Source organism: Phaethon lepturus, unplaced genomic scaffold, assembly GCF_000687285.1.
Source record: "Phaethon lepturus isolate BGI_N335 unplaced genomic scaffold, ASM68728v1 scaffold8744, whole genome shotgun sequence".
Lineage (NCBI taxonomy): Eukaryota > Metazoa > Chordata > Aves > Phaethontiformes > Phaethontidae > Phaethon > Phaethon lepturus.
The window spans coordinates 13,806-36,383 of NW_010532623.1; the positions used below are offsets into that span (position 1 = coordinate 13,806).

Genomic DNA, 22,578 nt, shown 5'->3' on the forward strand with positions numbered 1-22,578 from the left:
GTTCATCAATGTAGTATTAAAATAGCCAGCTCGAGAGTTAAAAAGAAATTGTTGCCGCACGCATTTAAACTAAAAGATAGAGGAAAAATCTATATCATTAGTGACTGTGTGAAGGCATAAAGGCACACATCTAAGCTCCAGGCTCTGTGCGTTTCCTACGAGAGCCAGGCAGCTGTGTGGGAATTGTGCAGAAGTCCCACCTCCTCGTGAAGCTGTTAGGCACTCTACCATGGTCTTGCTTGTAGCTATTTGAATGTGTTCTCTTTCCCCTGACAGGTCCATGGGAAGTGTGTGTGTAAACACAACACAGCAGGGGACCACTGTGAGAAATGTGCACCACTATACAATGATCAGCCTTGGAAGCCAGGAGATGGAAAAACAGGGGTGCCAAATGAATGCAGAAGTAAGTGGGAAGGAGTTTCCTGATCCAGGATTTCAGGATGAGCGCTCACTATGCCAGCAGGCAAAGTTCCCTAACAAAAACTTCTGTTGATTTACACTAATGCTGCCATTACAGAAACTGGGGATAAGCTGTTGGTCATTGATAGAAAATTTCAGTATGCATGTTGTTTTACTACAGCTGACCCATCTGGGCTATTGGAAGTGGAATTTACAAGGCAGAAATCTGTCCTTCATGCAGCTACGTCCCCTCACATGTTTTAGTGTTCCAGGATTTTGTGCAGGGCTTATGATACCATCAGATTGGCTTGTCTTGCTGTAAGAATACCACACAGCTCACAACAACCCAATCTTCTCAGACCCTGCTACAACCCTCACTTTGTGTTGCAGTTCCTAGTTTTTATGAAAATCAAGGATTTCAGGTAGATGAAATGTGTTACATTCAGATATTTCCTCCATGATTCACAGTAGGAAAATTATACCATTTGAATACTATTGCTGTGTCTATCATATAAGCCTGAAATACATTCTCCTGTTTCCCACCAGAGTGTCGCTGTCACAACCATGCTGATAGCTGCCATTTTGATTTGAGTGTTTGGCTGGCATCAGGAAAGCGCAGTGGTGGAGTCTGCGACAACTGCAAGCATAACACAGAGGGACATCGGTGTCAAAGATGCAAACCAGGGTACTACCGAGATAGAGGGAAACCCATATCTTCTACGGAGGTCTGCAAACGTAAGTGACTGTTGTTACATGCGGTGAAGACAAATGAATGGTGGAAGAATCATTAAAAGAAAGAAATCAGTAACTCCTATAGAAGTTAACTCATGATTATTACTATCCTTTCTTTGTATTCTGTTCCTAAACAACACTTTTCTGATCAAAGGTCATCTTCCTGATTTTCTGTGTCTTTCTCCCCCTGGTATCACACTTTTTTTTTTTTTTGATAACTGCATTGTATTCTGGGGAAAGGTACATTCTTCTTGTGCTTGCATTTAAAATAATATGGTTCCTTTTTTCTTGAAGCATATTTTGTTTAGGTGTTTTTTCTGCATCTTTCAAGAGTGTGTGTGCCTATGTATAAGCTATTGTTAAATTCCATTGGATTGTGCAACATCTGTGCACACAAATACATATAATGGCTGCAGGAGGTGTAGGAAGCATGAGACCATGCACATCCACTTGGGAACAAATAGATCAGCGCTTACTCAGACCTATCTCTGGATTCTACAGCTGTATTATGGGGTGGTCTGCCCAAATTAATTGCCTCATTAACACTTCAGCAGGATGTGTTAGGAAGTAACTCAGGCATAGAGGCATTAATGTGGGTGTACAACCTCTGGATCAAGGTAGTTTGCACCCAGCCAGTCTGGAACTTAGCCCAAATCTCCCTTACTTAGTGTAAACATTTCCTGAGTATCCTGCTGGCAGGATACTTTACACATCTGATTCCATCTGGCATCTATCTGGGAGGTTGCTGTTTCCAACAATATACATCATTTCATTTCTCCCTTTGGATAGTTTTCCTTCCCCATAGCTCAGGCATCAGTTGCCAGCACAGAGAACTTAATCCTCTGTCATCTATAGTCACGCCCATTGGCATCGTGTGCTTTTGAGGCTCTCCTGACCCTTTGATGGTCTTCATCAAGATTCCTCTTAAACACTCAGGTTACAAACACTCCCCTCCCTAGGACTGTATGGCTTGTGATGCTGCTTAAACCTTCTGTGCACAACACATCCTATGTTTCTCTTCTTTTGTATTCTTTCCACTGGATCTTAGTGCCAGCACAGACTGCTTCCACAGGACCCCTTCTTTTCGATTTCACAGCGTTCATCACAGAACACTGATCAGCAGACAGGGCTGGGGGTCAGCTTCTCTAACTCACCCTGTATCTCATAGTGTTCTATGGTGGCCCCTTTATAGTCCCGTTTCTGCTCTGGGCAGATTTGCTACAGGGAAATATTGTAATAAGAATAAATTGTTTGTGCCAGAAGATTAGTTTTCAGTCTCATAGTACCGGAAAGAATCTGTGTATGAACTCTTGTATTTAGCAGTAGGGTGATGGTGTAGTAACCAACATCACGTGTAATATTAGATAACTGCTAAAGTCAAGGAGCACTGGAGAGCAGTGAAGAGGAAAAAACATTGTTTGAAAACACAGCCTATCTGTGTGGAAACTCTAGAACAGTCTGTCTGGATGAAATCAGACCTTGACTCTACCTCTTTTGTCTGGTCTGGTTACAGGCCTCTCAGTACCTCCTGCCAATACTCTGCATAGCAAACGAAAGACCATTCCAAAATTTACCTTGTTGAAAGAGCTTTTATTCCTATCATGCCAGTCAAGCACAATAATGTTCTTTTCACCTGGGAGCATGCTGCTGCCAGCAGAAGGCCCCCAAATGCCATTGTTTCCACTCGGGCTTGCACGCTCAGCCCTAGATAGCTGCCATCCTGCTTTAGCCACCTGAAAGTTATATGTTTTTTCTAAGCTCCTGTACAGTCAGTGGAGAAACACTGGGACCTCTAGGGAATGATTTATTGCAGTCTAATGTAGATGCCTGAGATAGATGAGCTGAATTGCCCTCTAGAGGATATCTATCTCTCTTGACTTAAGAGGTATTCTGGATCACTAGCCTGTGCTAGAGTTTCTGTTGGTTGAGATTAATCTAAAATGGGTTTGAGTCAGCATTATTGCAAATAGGTAAGCATGACCCTATCTGCACGATTCAAGTCATTGGGACCTTCCACAGGCGTGCAAAGGCATGCATGAATGCTTGCCATATCAAGATAAAAGGAAATGATATTGCAGTTCACTCTAGAGAGCCTGAGCTTTTCAAGCAGACTGATGTGTGCATGATGCTTGTACCTGTGTGGAAATAGAAGGGACACTGCAGATATAACTACGGAGTTAAGAGAAACCTGGGGGGGTGGGGGGTGGTTAGTCTATGCCTTTTCTCTTTTACTTAAGGTTGAGGAGGCAAATTCCCACAATGACATTTGACAAATTACCTTAAAAGGGTAGTGTTGTGTATGATGAAAGAACTGATCCCCAACACTTCCCCACGTGGTTTGCAGGCAGCGTATAAGTGTGTACTTCATGTTATGCTGTACCTCTGCAGAGAATTTTCAGGGAATGTTTCACTACTTTGGTTATTATCAGCGACAGCAAAACCAGAGCTCTGCAGACAGGCAGAGTAGCTTTGGTTAGAACAGACTCAAGTCTGATAGAGGGAAGATTTCACCTCCAGGACCATCATCAGCTGCAAGAATCATCATATGCAAGAAATTAGACAATTAGACCACCAGGTACATTTCTCTCATACTTCAGCCTGCTGATCATACATCAAAGAGCTGCCACTTCTGAATTATCATGTTTATCAGGATATAAATGTATCGATTCTAAGGCATCATCTCACTTTGAGAAAGCTACGTATACAGTACCAGACTAACATCAGTAAATGAAAAACCCACCCACTGGACAAGTGCTGAAAAGTAGTAATAAACTGCAAATAGCAGACTGAATGGATGATTTTGGTGAGAGCAACCTGGTCCTCAGCTTCCCATTTTGAACTCAGAGGGGAAAAAAAAAAAACCCTCAATGGGAGATCAAAACTTGACCCTTGTGTACAGTAGATACTGAGCTGGGAAAGGAAATCTGATGAAAAAGCTGAATGAAATGCTGTGCTAATCCCTTTGAGAAAGCACGCTTGAAGAGTGCTCTGCCATCCAGAGCAAAGTCTAGGTTCAGCTGTGACATCCCCCTCAGGCTCCCAGAAAGTTAACAGGACACTGCCCAGGCCCAGAAAGAGTCTTTAAGCATTAGTCATAATAATGAACAGCATTCTCTCTTAATCACTGCTAGGAAAAAGAAGTTGTATAACAATTGGATGCCCTGGCACTATCCAAACCACCCTTGGCTGACCCTCCAATGTAAGACTGCAAATATATTCCCTTAGGGAAAAAAAACACAAAACAACCCAAAAACTGTTAAAATTTGACATGTAAGTTGTGAATCTGCTGTTCCTTTTTGTCTGCAGAGGTAGCCTGCCTGTGATCCCTTTGCTTCTCCTGTTCCTAGCAACTGGGATGAATGAGCACCAGGTTGTGTGCAAAGCCTTGTTTTGACACTGCTTAGATCTATATTTAAAAAAAAAAACAGAAGGCATGAAAAGAGCCCTAGAGCAAGGCACACACCTGCCTGTTATTGGGGGTGACAACACAGGATTAAGTAGTTTGGATATAGACTTGTATGGGAGCTTTGACTCAGAAGCCTATTTGTTTCCTAGCCAATGGTTAGAAAAGCTGCTGTATCGTTGGCTCTTTCCTGTGGCTTATTTGGAGGCTTAAAGGATCCTTCTGAAATGGCACCATCTTTTGTACTCACTCTTTGCTTAGCTTAAAAAATATTGCTGGCATGTAGACCCATTAAAAAGGGTGTCCAGGAAAACGATTTTTTTTTACTCTAAGCACAAGGGCTGAAAATTAAAATGTGCTGAGATGCACAGGCACACACACTCTGAAAAGCTCTGCTTCTCATCCTTTTGCTTCTGAGCAGGGGGAGTGAACTTTTAATTGTAATATCACAAAGGCCTGATCACATCTTGGTTCAAAGTCTGTCTTAATCATCCCTGACCACACACAGAGCTGTCTATCTTATTTCCTTCATTTAAGAAACATCATTGGCTGAGTCAATCCCCACATCTGACATACTTTAAAAATTGCCCTGATTTGGTCATATGCTCCAAAGATGCACATGTATATATTTCAGATTCAAAAGGCTTTGTTTTATTTTCCATTCTGCCTGTTTTTGATCAAATAGCCAGCGTCTGCTCATAGCTATATCTTATGCAGTATTATTAGACAGAGTTTAGGGCAAGATACCTCAAAGTCCAGTGAATTTCTTGGAGAACTTGCTATTTTCCTGTAAGTTGGGACCATATTGTTGCAACCAATATTATACTTTACATCTGTGTCTAATTACATGGGAAAGACAGCTGTGCTGAGGGCAGACAGATTTATTGAGGACTTCAGTGGAGACTGCTGTATGAATTATTCATTTTTCATTATTCCTTGTCTCCTTTTTACACTAGTTTCTGACAAAAAAAAAAAACTTAGTATAGGAGTGAGGCTAAAAGGCAAGAGGATGCTTTGTGGTACTTTGTGACTGATAGCCAATTCTGAAGTACAATGATGAAATTTTTATTACACTGCTGTCAAGGGGAGAATCCAAATAAACCAGCCATCTCTGAGCCAGAACTGTCTGCACACCGTCCCTAACATAATTGATGATGCCTTTGACAAACAAGGCCATTGTCATGTCGGCTGGTGTTTTGTTAGACAGGGAGGCGTATGGAGAGAAAACTAGGGTTTGCCAAGGGAAAAGAAACAAAAATCAGCAGGGAAAGATGCTGTGTTGTCAAATACTGGGAAATATAAAAGGGTGAGGTTTTGGAAACTTGCTTTTATATTCCTTTAATTGTGAGGTTTATCTGCAAATCTATGGTACTATTAAACAGATAAAACCCAGTCATCAACAGCTGCCCCTCTAGCATGTGACATGTTGGCTCTTATTTTGGGAGTTACCTTAGATGCACAACTGGGATTTTGGCCATAATACTCTGGAAGCCAGACAATGTACACACCCAAGCTGAAATGCTAAATAAACACAGACTGAGTAAAGCGTTTGCAAGCCACTTGTATAACTCATCTGAAAGTGTTGTACATTTATTAATTCAGCTTGCTTTCTGATCCACCAGAAGCTGCCCCAGTTTCTTAATTGGGAAATACGCCCTACAGTTCATTTGGGAACACTAGGTTTCCTGAAAGGTAGCCCCAAAATGAGAAGGAGGTGCGGGAGGCAAAGCACTTTTTTCCTTACCTCCTCATCAGCTTCTGCCAATCCTGTCAGTCACTCTCCTGTAATACTTTCCCTTAGGAATAGGATGGGAGAAGGCCTCATATTCCCAAATCAGGATCTAGTCTCAGTTGGTGATAGGTAGTCTAATGATGCTAATGATTTACCTATCTGTTATGTGACCCTAACTGATGAAACTTGAAAACCGGAAATAAGATGGGAATGAAGATGGACCCAGAAGTTGCAGAAAGATAGGAAATTTCAGGTGAAAACTCCACAGGTAGATCCTACATACAGTGATACTACAGTGAAATCAGAAACATGGATTCAGGTCAACCTAGATGTTGGCAACCTCTTACTTCTTGTGGCTCAGACCTGTCTGCAGTAAAGGAAGCATGTGTTTCCCATCCTTATTCCCAAAACTATGACACCCATTTTTTTCAGTGACAAATGGAACTAAGTGTCTCCTCTTTTAGGGTGATGTAGTCAGCCCTGCAAAAATCTGGGCAAAAATAATTCAAGTTGAGCAGCAACAAATCAGAACTTGCCTTTGAAACTGTCAGTGCTAATGAGCACTTCATGGTTACACCTGCTCTCCAGAAGTGACAGCAAAATCCCTGGGTTTGCTCCCAAAGTCAAGACTGCTTTGTGACAAACAGGCGAGCCTGCTGCCATCCGCCAACCAGCTCATTGTGTTGAGTACATTGCCCATGACAGCACGCTTATTTTCTGTCCTTAGGCTATTGTGCTAGTGTCCCTTGAAAACAACGGACTGAGATCCGTGTACAACAGAGTGTAATAATATTATTAAAAATACCGGCATAAAGAACACAGGGCAAGGTGAAAAAAATAACTATGTAGTAAGCAGATCATAAGAGAAATTCCCTTTAAACAAAATTGCTCACCCTTTTTGTTGTACTATATTCAAAAGATATTTTCTTTTCTTGAGCATCAAATATAAGGTTGCAGATGAAAGTGAATCTGTCCCTGCTACACTTAACACTCTTTATACCCATATACTAGCCCCTTCCCCTTGGAAAATGATGTGTAGAATCAGAGTGTTCATTTGGTCTCTTATCTGTGAGCTCATGAAGAAAAGTAGTTTGATTAGAAGCAATGATGGGCAAACTTCAAAAGCTTTGGAGATCATGTTTGGTTCAAATAAGCATCCAAAAGGCTGGCCTCTGATCCAAGCTATCTAAACACCTTGGGTGTCCAACATTTAACTGAAAATCTCTGTTAAAGCGTGCCTTAGCCACAAGATTTTTATTTCTGCCGTCTTCCAGATGGATGAAGTAGTGATGCATTTCTTTTTCAATCTCTGATACAAGGAAAAGCTGGGGCACACTGCTTTGTTAATACAAAAAAGAGCTGAAATATGAAGGCCTGGAGTTCATCTCCATTCTCATTTTAATTAAACCTGTTTGAGTATCAGAAATAAGTAGGTATGTTTATTGATTGTATTTTACCTCTGCAGAGCTGTTGGCACAAGGCTTGACTATCCCTGCTAGCCTCTGTTCTGATGGAGAGCAGTCAACTGTGTTGGCTTTGCACCATTATCTGTATACTACTTTCCACCTCACTCCCTGATGCTGTCACATTGGGAATGTACTGGTGATGTGGGATTATGACAATTTATTGTCTGTGAAGGCAGAATTGCCCACAGGAGCTGTAACTATCTGTTTTACTGCCAAGTTGCCTTGAGTTGCCAGGCTGGTGTCAAACTGGCAATAGCATTAGAAAGATCTAGGGGTTTTTTCCTCCTATTTGCTCATCTCCAGCTACATGTAAAATACATTTAGTGATTTTTACAGATCTTATCTCATTCTGTCTGCCTTATAACAAATCTGCTCATCTATTTGTACAAAAAAATCTCATCAGCTTCCTTACACACAGACAGTAGTGCATGGTGAGATGTGTCGCTTAGAACTCACACTGAAGGAAATTTGTGGAGTCTTTGGAGGCAGAAATTGAAAAAAAGTTTCTGGTCACCTGAACCGCCTGCATAAGCCACATCTAGCCCCAGAAGAAACAGTAGTTTTGTGATCTCTGTGTTCACAGAAAAGACAATGTGGGCAATGGCTATAATTTTTTTACCTCGTCCATGCTAGTGAATCTTTTTGCAAAACACTTCAAAAGTGAATCTCCTGCAAGGCCCTTTAAAAATAAATACACAGTGGAGGCTTTCTGTCACCGCTTCAAACCCCTGTATGGTCAAGATTTGTGTAGTAGGGATAGAACTGACTTTCACACTTAAATGGGTACCAGTTGTACTTGTTTTGGTGAGCTTAATGAGTTAAAAAGAAACAAAAATAATATTGCAATTGTAGGCTGACAATGCAATGTTTCCCAGTTCTGACTTAAAAGTACTGAGCTGAACATAAGGAAGGGGGCACAAGTTTATCAGCCTTGTGAAAATGTCACTTAATCAGATGACCCCTGGGCACATAACCTCAGTCACCTCTTACCGTATCTCCATAGCTTGCGCCTGCCAGCCAATGGGTTCAGCCAACGCAACTTTCAGCAGAAGCTGGCGATGCCACCCCAAGACGGGATTCTGCTACTGCAAGCCAGGTGTGGCGGGCCCCAACTGCGATAGATGTCTCATGGGCTACTGGGGCTTTGGAGAAAATGGCTGTCGCCCTTGTGACTGTGCCAGAGACTGCGACCAGCATACTGGAAACTGTTTCAATGGGTAAAGAAGCCCTCCTTTGGGTTCACTTTGAGATGGGATTCTGTGAAATGAAACAAAGATTAACTGAAGTACTGCTGCAATGACAGTAATTGAAGGATGCTGTAGGGTGCACAATCATTTGAAGAGGTGGCTGTAAATTGTAAGAGGTTTCTCAGATTCAATTTGGTGGCTGGTACACTTATGAGTCCATTGTATTATCCAAGGCAATCTTGAAACGATGACTTTTTGCAGTAATAACAGGCAACTCCACAACACCATGGAAACATGTACAGCATCTTTAAGTAACACCTGTTTGCCTTGGAAATAGATGGAAGAGTCTGGCGAGCTCGCCTGTCATCTGTGCCCAGGGTAAAAAGAATTAAAAGGTCTCCCTCTCATTTCTAGAGGGTAGGCATCTGTACCCCAAATGTGCATTAATCACTGCAGAAATCCTATGATTTGCTGAGTGACTGCAGTTTTATGGGTCCTGCAGGTGTCCTCAGTTCCTAGTGATGTCAACAAGTGTTTTTACTTAATTCAGTAAAAACAAACAAAAGCAAAAAAGGCCCAACACATAGTTACTTTGAAAAATGCTAAGTCAGCAGTGGTAAGGTCTAAATAAAATCCTAGATCTTGTGATCTCTCCACACGGCATGAAGTCTTGCTCTTATTTGCACTCCTAACCTGAAGCAAGCAAGCTCATCAGTCTGAATACAGACGCATGCTACAAATACCTCCTTCCCACCCACCTCGTGTCCTAACCAAGTCTTCTGTTTTATATGTCCCCCCAGCTATGACAATGAGCCATTCTTTAACATCCCCATTGGGGGACGAATCCCTGACCTTGCACAAACGCCAACCAACGAGAGTGAAGAGGAGTGGAAATGGAATGACCATGAGCAGGGATTTTCTGCGCTGAGGCACCCAGGTACAGCCCAGAGTCTGGGTACATGTAGTAACTTCACTCAGAGCCAGTTCTTTCTTCTCTCCACCCTGACTTAAATTCCCCCCACTCACCTCTAGCTTGCCTGTCCCCATCTGCTGGCAACATCTGCTAATCTGAACGATATAGGCTATAATTACACATTGTTATTTTCCAAACCAACTGTACTATCCAACTTTGGTTTTGGAAATTGGTAAGACATGAATAAGATTGTGTGGAAAAAATGCTCTCCTTTTGTTGCTGTAATTATAGTCATAATGCTTATGATTTTACACAGCTCCTTCTTAAGCATTCAGTTGCTGTTCAGAACTTCAAATGCTATTTATAAAAAGATCATGTCAAACATCACTGAAATGCACCACCTCTAGGGTAGAATGCAATTTAAGAGTATGATATTCCTCCTGGCGCAACAGCTCAGAAGAGAAACTAAAGTATACTGTATCCAGCTAACGTTACAAAGTAAGTAGGTTTATAGAATGAGGTGGAGCCTTTAATAGTTAATTAGTTCTCAGTTTTGCTTGCCATGCATGAAGGTCAGGACTTACCAGCATCAATGGTTTTCTAAGACCCAGAGGTAATAGTGCCACCTATTGCATATCTTGACTTTTCTGAAAGGGATATTACCTTAACACCGGCAAGGATCAGCATTTCGTAGCTTATGGGATTGAACAAGGGTATTATTACTTACATGATTTACACCTGGATCTGATTCTTACAAACCTTTTTATTAGTACCACCTATTAACTGTACAGTAGACCCCACGAAGGCTGCATTTTACTTGACAGTACTGATCAGGTTTCAGAACAATTACTGTATCATCTAACAAGAAACAGATTTGCAAATAACTGAGCTCACTCTCAAACTTCCTCTTAAGGTCCATCTAGATTTTGGGAGCTATGTTGGTACAACTTTATAACTGAGTATCATTTGCTTTTCTTTTCTCTCTCATGTCCTGGCTCTTCTCCAACCCTTTGTGTTCTGTGGTTCCCTGCTAGAAAAGTGTGTGTGCAAAGAAAAGGTGCTTGGAAGTGTCACTGACTTCTGCCAAATGAAATATGCTTATGGTAAGTGGGTAACATGCCCTCAAGGTATGATAATTTCACAATGTTCTCTCTATGCATGTTAGTAGCTGATAGCTATGAAAAATGACTGGACTAGCTAAGTCATGAAATAAGAGGTAGAATTTCTTCTGCCTTTTTTGTCTAGTGACCTGTCCAACTTCTGATGAGAACTGAACAGCATTTTTCATGCAAGGCTCCGTGCTGTCCTCTTTCTACCCAGTTAGCTTCCCTCTATAGAGCAGAAGGAGTGCTAGAACTGTAACTCAGTGGAATGGTTGGCCTCTACATCAAGAATAAATGTTAAAAACCTCGCATCTAAACTGCCATTTTTTTTGCACTCATTATGCAGGTTCAAAGGGCCATGCTTTATTGCCAAGAATGTATTTAATACTGTCATTTATGAACACCTGGTTCATGCCATCACATGAAGCAAGAAAGGAAAGCTCAGGGATCCAAAGGTTTGATGCACTTGTGTCATGATACAACAAAGCCTGCCTGTGGGGCTGATCTAGATGAGATCCAGATCTATAAGTTATCAGATCCTATTAAATTAAAGGAGCAGAAATTTAGAAACCAGATGCTGGGTCACAAAACAAAAATACTTTTTCTGGTTTGTTCTGCAATCATGGAATTTTAGCCATGTGACATGCCTGCAGTCTGATGGGAAACTTCTTGATTTCCTTCCTGTAGAGCAGATAGTCCCTTCCCACAGGACAAAATTGTTGAGAGGCCAGTGTTAAAGCTCAACACAAGTTTTCAAACTGCAAAATATAAAGCCTAGAATCAGTGCACTTATAATGAGACTGTTAGCTGCTGATCTGTTTTTTCCACCCTATATATACATAGAAGAGCTTTCCTATGATTTCCACGTGTTTGACATCAGCCCATTAAAAAGTAGTTGCTAAATAACATGGTGAAAGTATCAGTTAACTACTTCAACCAAAATCTAGTTTTTCCTTCTCCAAATTTATTTAGAAGAACCATGACCGAAGTGGACAAGCATTGGAATACACTTTCTTGTACAACCGCAGTGTTTTTTTCATGTCTTCTTTCAAGGTGTTAAAATTCTTCTTCTAGCAGCATGAAACAAAATTCCTTTAGGAATTCATTGTTGGTCTCTATCTTGATATGTTTTCTGGTAGTGATAAAAGCAAGAATCCTATCAGCTCATGACAAAGGGACCCATGCCGAAGTTGTTGTGAAAGTGAAGAAGGTCCTGAAATCAGGCAAAGTGAAAATTGCTCGGAGCAACAGAAGCATTTACCCAGAATCCTGGACCAACAGGGGATGTACATGTCCCATTCTCAATCCTGGTAAGGACAAAATGCTTACCAGGTATTTTCCTTCCCTTGTAAGCAGTGGTGACAATTCATTATGAATATTAGCTATGGCTACTCAACACTTCCCATCAGTCTTTCTAGGGCAGAGTCCTTTGATACATCCACACCAAACAGGGTGTCAATAGACAGCTGCTGTAAAAAGCGATTTCTTATCAAAGTTTTACCAAAAAGCCCAAACCCCCCTGGAAATGTTTTACTTCCAGTGACTTTATTTGATCTTCCAGAATATTTGTGACTAGAAGAATGTTTGTAAGGAAAAAAAAAAAAATCCCTGAAAAATCCCTGTATTTTTATGTCCAAAGAGTTTTCTTCCTCACTCTCTATTCTCACATGATGTCTTACTTATTTTTGGAAAAACTAGAAATTATTATGAAAATTTTGGAAAGTGGAGGGAATCTAATTTCTTCTATGCCTTTGTAATGGTTTCAAATAATGAAAAGTAAGTCTTCCTTCTTTCTTCTACTGTAAAGTCTAGTGCATTCAATGGTTTGTTCCATCAAAGCCTAACACTGACAACATGCAGCATATTGGAAACCAATTATGGGTGGAGAGCATAAAACCAAATTAATTTAATTTCAAACCAAGTAAGACAGGAAAATCTTTAATACTCTCTTTTAAGTAGATAAAGCCCCTCTTTTTATAACCAGTTCAGGATAAGCCTCTAGGTTTGCTCCCGAACCAGATGCTATCAGAATGATCCATATTTGTTCATTTTTAATTATGGGAATCTCCCTGCAGCAGTGGAGTGGACAAGTAGGGTAGTGGAAAGCAGCAACTTTCTCTCCAGCTCTGCGGCAGGCAGAAACATCACACTATAGACTGCAAAGCTCCATACTGGTGCTGAGTAATATTATCAGAGGCTGAGCAGATACATTGCTCCATTCAACCTTCCCTATTGCTGCCTTTCCTGTAATACAACTTAGTGGACCCCAGAGAGAGATAAGTTTACTTGAAAAACAGCTAATCTCTGAGTACATCTCGGAATCCTGCAAATTTAAGTCTGGACTCTATCTTTTCAAGTAGAATCATAGAATCATTTAGGTTGGAAAAGACCTTTAAAATCATTGAGTTAAACAGTAAACCCCATACTGCCAAGTCCTCCACTAAACCATGTCCCTAAGTGCCTAAGTAGATGCTAGGTGTCTAATTCTGACAGATTTTGATTACTCAGCTTTTTTTCACATCACTGGAAGTTCACAAGTTCCCATGTCCTGGGATCAAATCCCAGTAAGACAAAGGCATTGGGTGTCATTAGAGTGACCAGTAGTGTAGGCTGGGGATCATGTCTCATTATTCAACCATACACCACAGAAAGTGGTGACTTGACATCATTCTAAAAGCAGCACCTGATAGAAAAATTACCCCATGTTTTTTCATCTGAATAGATTAAAAACAGATCTACTGAATGAAAGGTATTCCTTATGCTTCACTTAAAATATAAGGTTTAATCTAACCTTTAAGACAAATTCTCAGCTGAAATTAGCCACATAGAAGAGACAGTTGTTTTAGGAAAGGCTGTGCCCGATCAAACTCTGTATGAATTTTTCCTGTTACGGCAAAATGACCTGTACCGTCTCAGAAACAAATTTTGTCCTCCATGATCTGTATCAAGTGAAAGACTGCATCTGAATTTGCATTGAAGCATAATATGGACCCTGAGCTCTTTTTGGGGGTAGTTCTTGAATTTGCACATCAAATTTTTGTCTTAATGTAGTCCAAGTGAATAAGGTGTTTTCCTTTACTTAAACTCCAGTGGCATAGTTATGCATAATTATGTATTTACCAGTGCTCCTTGTGAAACTGTGGGAACCCTGAATCAGACATAATCAGAATAAAAGATACTACTTAAATAACGATGAGACTACATCTAATCCCACAGTAGATATCTGGAGAAAAATATCACAGGACATTTTTCTCCTTTGTACCTCTCTAGCTTTACTTTCCACTGCTTTAGAAACATAGGGCTGAAGACATACAGCTCAGAAATTTAGATGCTAGTGATGAAGATGTTATGTCATTGCCTCTTGATATAAGTTAAATAACTGCAGTTCTGCAGATTTCAACATATTGCTTGACTGAAGCCCTGCCCCAAGATCATGGTATGCCCTGGCTCATGGTAGAAACCTTACTTTTTCCTCTCTTCTTGAGGCTTTTACACCCACCTTTATACTTTCTATACAAGCATTAGCAGTTGCTTCACAGCACACACCTTTCAAGGAGGGCAGTAGTGGCAGGAGAGGACAAAGGCATAAGGAGCAGCCACCAGCTCCCTGCAGAGCTGTGTGCAGAACCTCACACAGAATTTGCCATGGGTGTATCTCTGTTCCTCTAAATTCTGATCAGTGAGGAAATTTTACTTACTACAGTTAATACAACACAAAGAGTGCTTGTACATCTACTAAGGCAATTACATGATTTTATTAGTAGTGCTTGTTTCTTTTCTCCATGTGTGGTTACCCACTTTTTTGTTCACAGACCGTTTTTTAAGGCCCTGCTACCTGTTATCTTAAGCTTATAATCTAGGAAGTCTGGCTAAAAGGCTACATACCAGGTCCTTATAGAGAAAATCTGCATTTAGTTCTGTTTTCTTCTATTTATTGAAATAAGTTTTTCCTTTGGTTTTTGTTTTAAACTAGGTACGGACTATCTTATAGCAGGCCAGGAGGACTCTAGGACCAGTAAACTCCTTGTGAACATGAACAGCCTTGTGAAACCCTGGAAAGCATATTTGGGAAAACAAATATCAGATATTCTTCGAACTGGGTGTAAATAATTTCTGCTTCAGAAGTTACAGTGCTGAACTTTGCCTTTTGGCAACACTGCAGTGAAAGGTATAGTCAGTTCATGTGTTTCAATTCAGATATGCTCCTAGCTGCAGTGGTGAAAGAAGACTTACCATCCTTTCTCCTTTCACGTGCTTAGACAGGAAACTGGGGACATGACTACTTTTTTCAAAAAAATACACAGCCTTACCATACAAAATTAACTAGTGCATCATACATAGGTTACAAGTCAGTTCTTAATTGGAGCCTGACTCTACATACCCAGAGGATCATTTTACAAGGCAAAACTAAAGATATGGATTAGCATTTCCATACTTCAGGCCAGAGCCTGATATTAATATGTATAAGCTGCTTACATAATGCATTAATTACTTCAATGTAGTTTTTCTTTATAACTGACCACTAACAGGCAGCACATTCTTTCAGCTTTAGAAGTGGCATAATACTAAATAAGCATGTCAAATAATATTTAAAAGAGCTCAGATTGATTTAACATCAGATTGCAATTATGCCAATAAAACTGGTTGCTTTCTAGAAGGCAGTATTACCCCACTGCTGAACAGAAACAAACTAACATGTGACTAATCTTGGGACAAGGTCCTATATAGATGTACCTTGCTATCATCAGTGCTTAGTGCTGAGGTCTACTGCAGAAACCACCTTGGCTCAAACTCAATTCCAGATCCAACCCTTGCCCTCTAAGGTAATTTTGCTCCTTGCTGTAGTACTTTAGTCTGTAACACCACAAAGGTTTCAGAGCAAAAAACTGAAGAAGAAGAGCCAAAACACATGAGGAATTGGCAGCTGCTCTAATGCTGAGGTTGTAACACTACAAAAGCTGCAAGGCAGAAGCAGGAGAAGGTAAACGTATTGGCTGGTCTGTGTATTAAATGAGGTAGCTATAGTCCCTGTGAGAGCAACCTGGCTATTCAAACTGTGCTGAAGACCACTGGCATTTGAAAGTGCTAAGTGCAATCATTCTGCTTTATTTCTCTTGGTCACACTTCAGGTTAAGATACTGAAGCTAGGCTTCCTTCCCATTGTGCCTGAGGATCATTTGTCCCTTCACAGTACAGGAGTGGTAACACCTGCACTCTAGGCAAAAATAGTTCTGTTCTGCAAAAGCATTCTTTCTAAATCAATTTTACCCTACCCTATAATAATTAAGAGGGTAGCTACTTAAATCATTGCCTAACACAATTACTTTGAGGAAACTGTAGTTTAAGACCTGCGTCCCCTGTTTAAGGGCTCATGATCAAATGAAGCAAGTTGGAGCACATCCCCTCTTCAAGTAAAGCAGAAATTAAAGTCAGTCAGTCTATTCTTTCAGGGAGTTGCAGAGAAAAAGGATGTACACTTGCTACTTCTGCATATTTCTATTCCATGTCTAATTTTTTAATGCTCTCAGGAAAGAGGAGGTGTCTTCATTTAGCCCTGTCTGACTGGCACAATGTAGAATGATGGAAGTCCCAGTCTACAGCTTAGGCCATCAGTTTGTTCTCTTTATCACTGGGAACCTGAAAAACCAGCTTCTTTCATTCCATTTGTTGCTGTTTTAACTTCATATTGGTCAAACAGCAGAAAAATCCTCAGCTCAGTTGGAAATGGTTGACAGGCACAGACTTACAAAGTAAAAGTCCCACTTTTCTCCTAGCAGTGCATGAACAGTGTTTCCTTCCTCCCCCCTTTTCAAGAAGCCTCCCCTGCTCCATTGCCATTCCTTTCCCTCTTTCACTTCATTATTTATTTGTTGTTACCTGAAGTGGTATCCAACAATGTGGCATCTTCAACAAGCCATTTAATTAATGCAATAAAACACCGTATCGAGGAATTTGGCTTAAAGCGTCAGCTTACAGAAATTAAAAGCATAGCAACTGCTTTCTTCACTGTCTCCAGAAATCATCTCACAACAAAAAGATTGACTATTTCTCTTTCAAATATCAATAAAGGTGTGTACATGAATTTACAGTCTGTTCTCAAAGGGCCTCTCAGAATAAATGAAAATCAAGTGTAGGTTTCAAACCAAGCTAGGGAACATGCTTTTCAGAGGCCATTTTACCTGCAGGGGACCTTATTCAATGATGATCATATTCCATTTTGGTTTATAGTCAGTGCCATATTAAAGCAAGCTCCCATATTCCACTTTTTGTGCCAGATTGGTGATTTTGTGGGGAGGGTAAACATCTGCATAGTTCCTTTCTGTGGAGGAAAGTTATTTTTTAACATGGTCATTTACAAGCATTTCTAGCTACTGCTAGTAGAAATACTAGTTGGAACAAGAATATTGATATCCTAGTGTGTTCCCTTGGGGCCTTCTATTATACAGTGATTAACTACCACCACATGCAAACACCATTGTATGTAAACAAGATAGTCATCAATATATCACACATTTCAGACCTCAAAAGTACATGATACACACACTTCAGAGAAAAGTGTAAAGCAAGTGGGGTGGGGTAACCCAAAAATATTCTGCTAATTTCTTCTCCTCCTCCTTCTAATCTCCAATGCTTTTTGAATCTAATTTACTTGCTGGTACCTGTATAGCTATGTCTACTCTATTAGCTAGAAACAATGCACATTTTGTTACAGCTACTAGTTCATGTTTAATGGCTTTGCTCTACAGAATAGCAGGTATTCCATAAGCATACAATTTAATTTGAAAGTGGAAAACGAAAGCATATTAAGGTGAGTCAATACTGCAAGTTGACTTTTTCTTGGTATCACTACTTCTGCTAATCAGGTATCTCTGGGTTCACAGAGAAGAAAAATAAAAGAATAAAGTTTCAACTCACACAGAGGTGGCATGTGCAATCTCTTTGTTCTGCAGTGCTACACTTAGGTAGCCCATCTGAAAATAAGTATCTAAACAGTTTATGCAGAGTTGATTTGTGGGATGCAAGGCATGCAAACAGAAATGCATGACAGGTAGGTGGAAGATGCTCTATCTATAAATGCTCAGAACTTAGGTAGACAGAAGTCTGCTCGTGTCAGTCTCCATACTTAAAATCACGCCACTGTATTACAGAGACTTAACTTTGCAAATCTACATTATAGTTCCCCTTACTCTTAGGGATCCTGTACAAGTTCTTACCTTATCTGTATACTTCTATTGAGAAAACTGTACCTCTAAGACCCAGTCTTCCTTTGACACACATTAATGACACAGTAAGTATTGCCATCATTCTTTTGTCTTGCAGCTTAGTGATGAGAAACATTATGATGTACCATTTTCAAATGCACAAGTCTGAGACTTTTTTGATCCAGGAGACTGTCCCTGTATATTGGTATTAGATAGTAGCTTTACATCAGGTGTAGTGCTTTCATGACAACTAACATTGGCCAACATGGGACAATGTACAGTACAAGTTCTGCTAGCCCAGACTCTCAGGCCCTTGGCTCTTCTGCTCTTGAAAAACTGTGAGGCTAGCTCTGAAAATATTAACTCAAATTCATTTGTAACATAGCCTTTATAAGAAAAAAAATCCCAAGCACTAAAGATATTTCAGTCATCAACCTAGTTTGTTAGTTCACGTTCTTTATGTTGCAAGGAGAAAGAAGAGTTGGCCCCCTTTGGGCCAGGTAGGGAAACAGAACCAATACCTGTAAGGAGAAATGTGACTGGCTGTAGGGGAAAAGCACACAATGCTAGTACTTGGGGGTGCACGAGACAGGGACAAAATAGAAAGCAAAAGGAACAGGGTGCAGGCAGCAACTCTCTCATAACAGTAAGAAAAAGATCAGAAGCCACAGATGTAGAACACAAACACCCTTCTCCCATACGGCACCCTACAAAGGGAATGAGTGCATTATGAGGGGATATTTTCACCTTCTTAGGAGGCATAAGGAACTTGTCACATGCAGAAATAAATAAATCAACTGGACCTGTCATCAGATCTGGTACAACAAATCCCATGCCCATGTACCTTTCATATCACTGTTGTGGCATCTGGGTTAATCTGCAATGTGCAATCACTACAAATCTTCCTGTGCTCTTTGTTTTGGCTATAACAGGGCCTTCATGAGCTGTCTGCTCACACATACATCAATACCAATTTGTAATAAGCCATTGTTTAAAAAACAACAAACAAATGCAAAAAAGCAACAAAACCCCATCAAAACAAACAAACAAACCCAACCAGCAAAAACCTTTCTTACTGTTTTAGAGATTGCCCCTCCATTCAGGCTCCGGCTGCTGACTATAGCTTATACTTAAGAACATGGAATTCACTGGAGGAAACACACACAAAAAAGAAGAAATAAAGGAAAAGTCCAAGGATACTTGAGGGAAGTAAAGTCAGTAACAGACAGGAGAAAAATCACAGCCCTACATTAGGCAGCCATAGCCATACACTCCACTCCTGACACCACTAGGTGAAACTTGCCACCTCAAGTTTATTTTCCTTGAAATACAAAAAGCTTTTTTTGTATATCAAGCAGCAAACACTGCACTCTTCACAAGCAGAACAAAATACTTAATAATTTCAATTAAATTAGCAAATGGCAAAAAATTAAGCAACATTCCAAGCATTTGGAATTATTTCAATTAAATTAGCAAATGACAGAAAATTAAGCATTATTCCAAGCATTTCGGTGTGTTGTACAGGGCTACTTTCAGTGGATCCAAATGCATGAAAAGGCTGTTCCAGCTTGAACCACTGGGCAAATGCATGGAGTACTCCTGTCATAAAACCCATTGCAAGCTTTTACTACTGGTATTGGCATCTTAATAGCAGCAGTCCGAACTGCTCAGGGTGTTTTAGTAGAAAGAGCTATTACATTTACTAATATTTCAGTGTTTTAGCAGTCTTTGGCCTATTTCTTGGCATTTATAGTACCAAGATACATCAATATTTGAGAGCAATAAGCTGCCGCTCCTTCCCTGCTCAGCTACAGATCTGTAAGTCTTGAACCACAATTCTAGTCATTTTACCCTATGCAGCCAGAACTAGCCTACAGTGAACACTAGAAAAAAAAAAAAGCTTAACATCTTACTGTTTTAGGCCTTGAGAACCTCATGCTCTAGCTATGAAGTCACCATCAAATTAATTAGTTTGAAATTTTAGATAACTTCACGCTGATCCATGAACCATATTAGGTACTATCTTGCATTAGCAGGAAAGAATTAGAACATTGGTGTTATAATCCTTGCTGCACTTCTCCACTCTTCCTCTATTGGGTCGGTCTTCTCTCAAGTTCTCAGTGTCATCAACAAAACATCAGCTCCAGAGGGGTTAAAAGCAGCCAAAAAACAACTGCAGACAAGCTGATGCTGTTCCATAAAATGAAGTCATGACCAATGAATAGAGCCGATTAATAATAAATGACAAACTGCTGGTAACTTCTCTACACTGTTCCATGCTAACACCACTAGAATTTTAATGAGAATTAAACAAGAATCTAAGAAGCATATAGTCCTTTTTTTTCCTCCCTAGGAATAAGAAAGTAGGTTCTACCTATTTAGGTAACGACTTTCCTCAAAGAGATTCATTGATGTGTGATCAGATAAGTGCTTTAGATAAACAGGAGACATAGCTGTAAGGTTTAACAAGGACACTTAATAAAAGCTGTATAGGACACAGATCTGGTTTCCAACACAGCCCTGCCAGATCCCCAGATCTAATGATCCTTCGAATAAACTGCAAGATAAGCATCTGCCCCCGGGCACTGCTGCATACATCATTCCTGTTGCAGAGAAGAAGAAAGCAAAAAGGTAATTTTCACCTGAAGCAAGGTTGTATCTCTAGGGAAGTTACTAAACACAAGTTAGAGTTAGGTCTTTGAAATGCAGGTAGGCTGTACAGCAGAGAAAAGCAGAAAAAATTAATTAGTAACTTTTAAACACATTCTGAAAAGGCAATTTTAGCTAGCTTTAACCAGTTTTGAGCAGTTAACTATATTTTAGAATATATTTTATATTAGAACAATCACCTGTAAGAGACAATCTTTATCCGCATCAGGAGATGTGACACATGCTCCACGGATTGAAGTTTAAGTTGATTGCAGGAATAACCCCATCCTGATAAGCAAGTTATCACAAGTTCTATATGAATTTGTGGCCTGCATCATACAGGGGTTCCAGCCAGTTGGCAACAGTCCTATCCAGCCTTCAAAACTACAGCTTGTTTCACCATTCCATTAACACCAGAATTACAAGGGTGTGCAATAACTGAAGAAGAATGATTAAAACTGGAAAACTGAAATATTAATGAAAACCACCTCTTTTTATTCTAAAAACTAAATGGATAAAATCCAACTGGGATTATATCTGCACATAACTGTCTGGGCTAGGTAATTTGTATTAAAAACATATTCTATTACATCTAGAAGTGCTTCATGCCTTGTTAACGGTTCCTTTTAGCTAAACTCTAATAAGCATTTAATCACACTCAGCGCATCAGTTTTTATAGGACAGAGATCAACTAAAAGGCATAGAAGTAAAGAAAGAGAAATTATTTCTTAAGCAAAGCTTTCCTTCTCCCCACCAATGACTACTTTTGACTTGGCATACAAAAGCATCTGATACACCATGCAAGAAATCATTACAAAATGACCCCATTTTGCAATTTTTCAACAGCATTTGAACCTACCCCCTCCTCCCCAAGAATCAGTAGCTCACTGATGGCAGATAGAGAACCAAGACATTATTTATGCAGAAAATAAGAAACACATTATAACAAGCCAGGGATATGCAGCTCTAAGTTTTGTATGTAGACAGTAAAAATGCAACTTCTTATCATCTACTTATTTCACAAGCTTGACTCATATTGCTAGGGAACACCTTTTATCATCTTTATTACATACTAAAATAACCACCGATTGATTTTAGATTTAAAATGGGAGCATGCAACTATGAGAGGACAATGATGTAAACAAAGTAATGCTAGGAAACATAATAAAAACAAGGAGTTACATTACCTATACATAGACAACTGTATTAGTTTACATTGCAAAAAATAAAAAGAAGTTGTCTGGGATTTCAACTCATTCAACTACAGTTAAAATGGAGTCTACTACTAGAGATAGAAGACTCCACGTAAATTCTGTAATAATTCTAAGGGATATATAATGGTCAAGAAAGACAACTTGACCCGAAAATTGCATCATCAAAATCAGCTAGAGAGTCCACACTGAATAGCTTCTCCTATATTTTCATAGGTCCAAGGAAGTGCCACCATGTATTTACTGTTGTTACTACCTTCTAATTCCTAATCTTTCACTAAAGTCCAAGCTATACTACACGGTTGACACAAACTTAAGATCCAGAAGGAAATCTGACTGCATTCTACTTCTCATAGCACAGCAAAATACAAATTCCATGGCAGGAAATGTACTCTAGGAACTAAACCAGAAAACAGGAGGGACTGGACTCTGTGTCTCAACATATAGCCCTAATTCCTTGTCAAGCAAATCTTTATTACTATTTTAAGTTTTTAACAGTTAAAAAAAAAAGGATCAGTCAAAAATAGAGCAGGCTGGCACTCACAGGAGAAGCAAAAGGAAGGGGGGGGGGGGGGGAGACT

The 22,578-nt window shown here is 39.9% G+C and overlaps 1 protein-coding gene across 1 annotated transcript; it reads left to right on the top strand.

The window, feature by feature from the left end:
- Positions 1 to 276: 276 nt before the first annotated feature.
- On the top strand, positions 277 to 15,045 carry NTN4 (netrin 4; the record flags this gene model as incomplete). Its single annotated transcript, XM_010284895.1, has 7 exons — positions 277 to 403; positions 946 to 1,134; positions 8,736 to 8,949; positions 9,720 to 9,856; positions 10,867 to 10,935; positions 12,075 to 12,245; positions 14,909 to 15,045. Coding segments are annotated over 7 exons (1,044 nt in total), but the record flags the coding sequence as incomplete, so codon positions are not given.
- Positions 15,046 to 22,578: the final 7,533 nt, after the last annotated feature.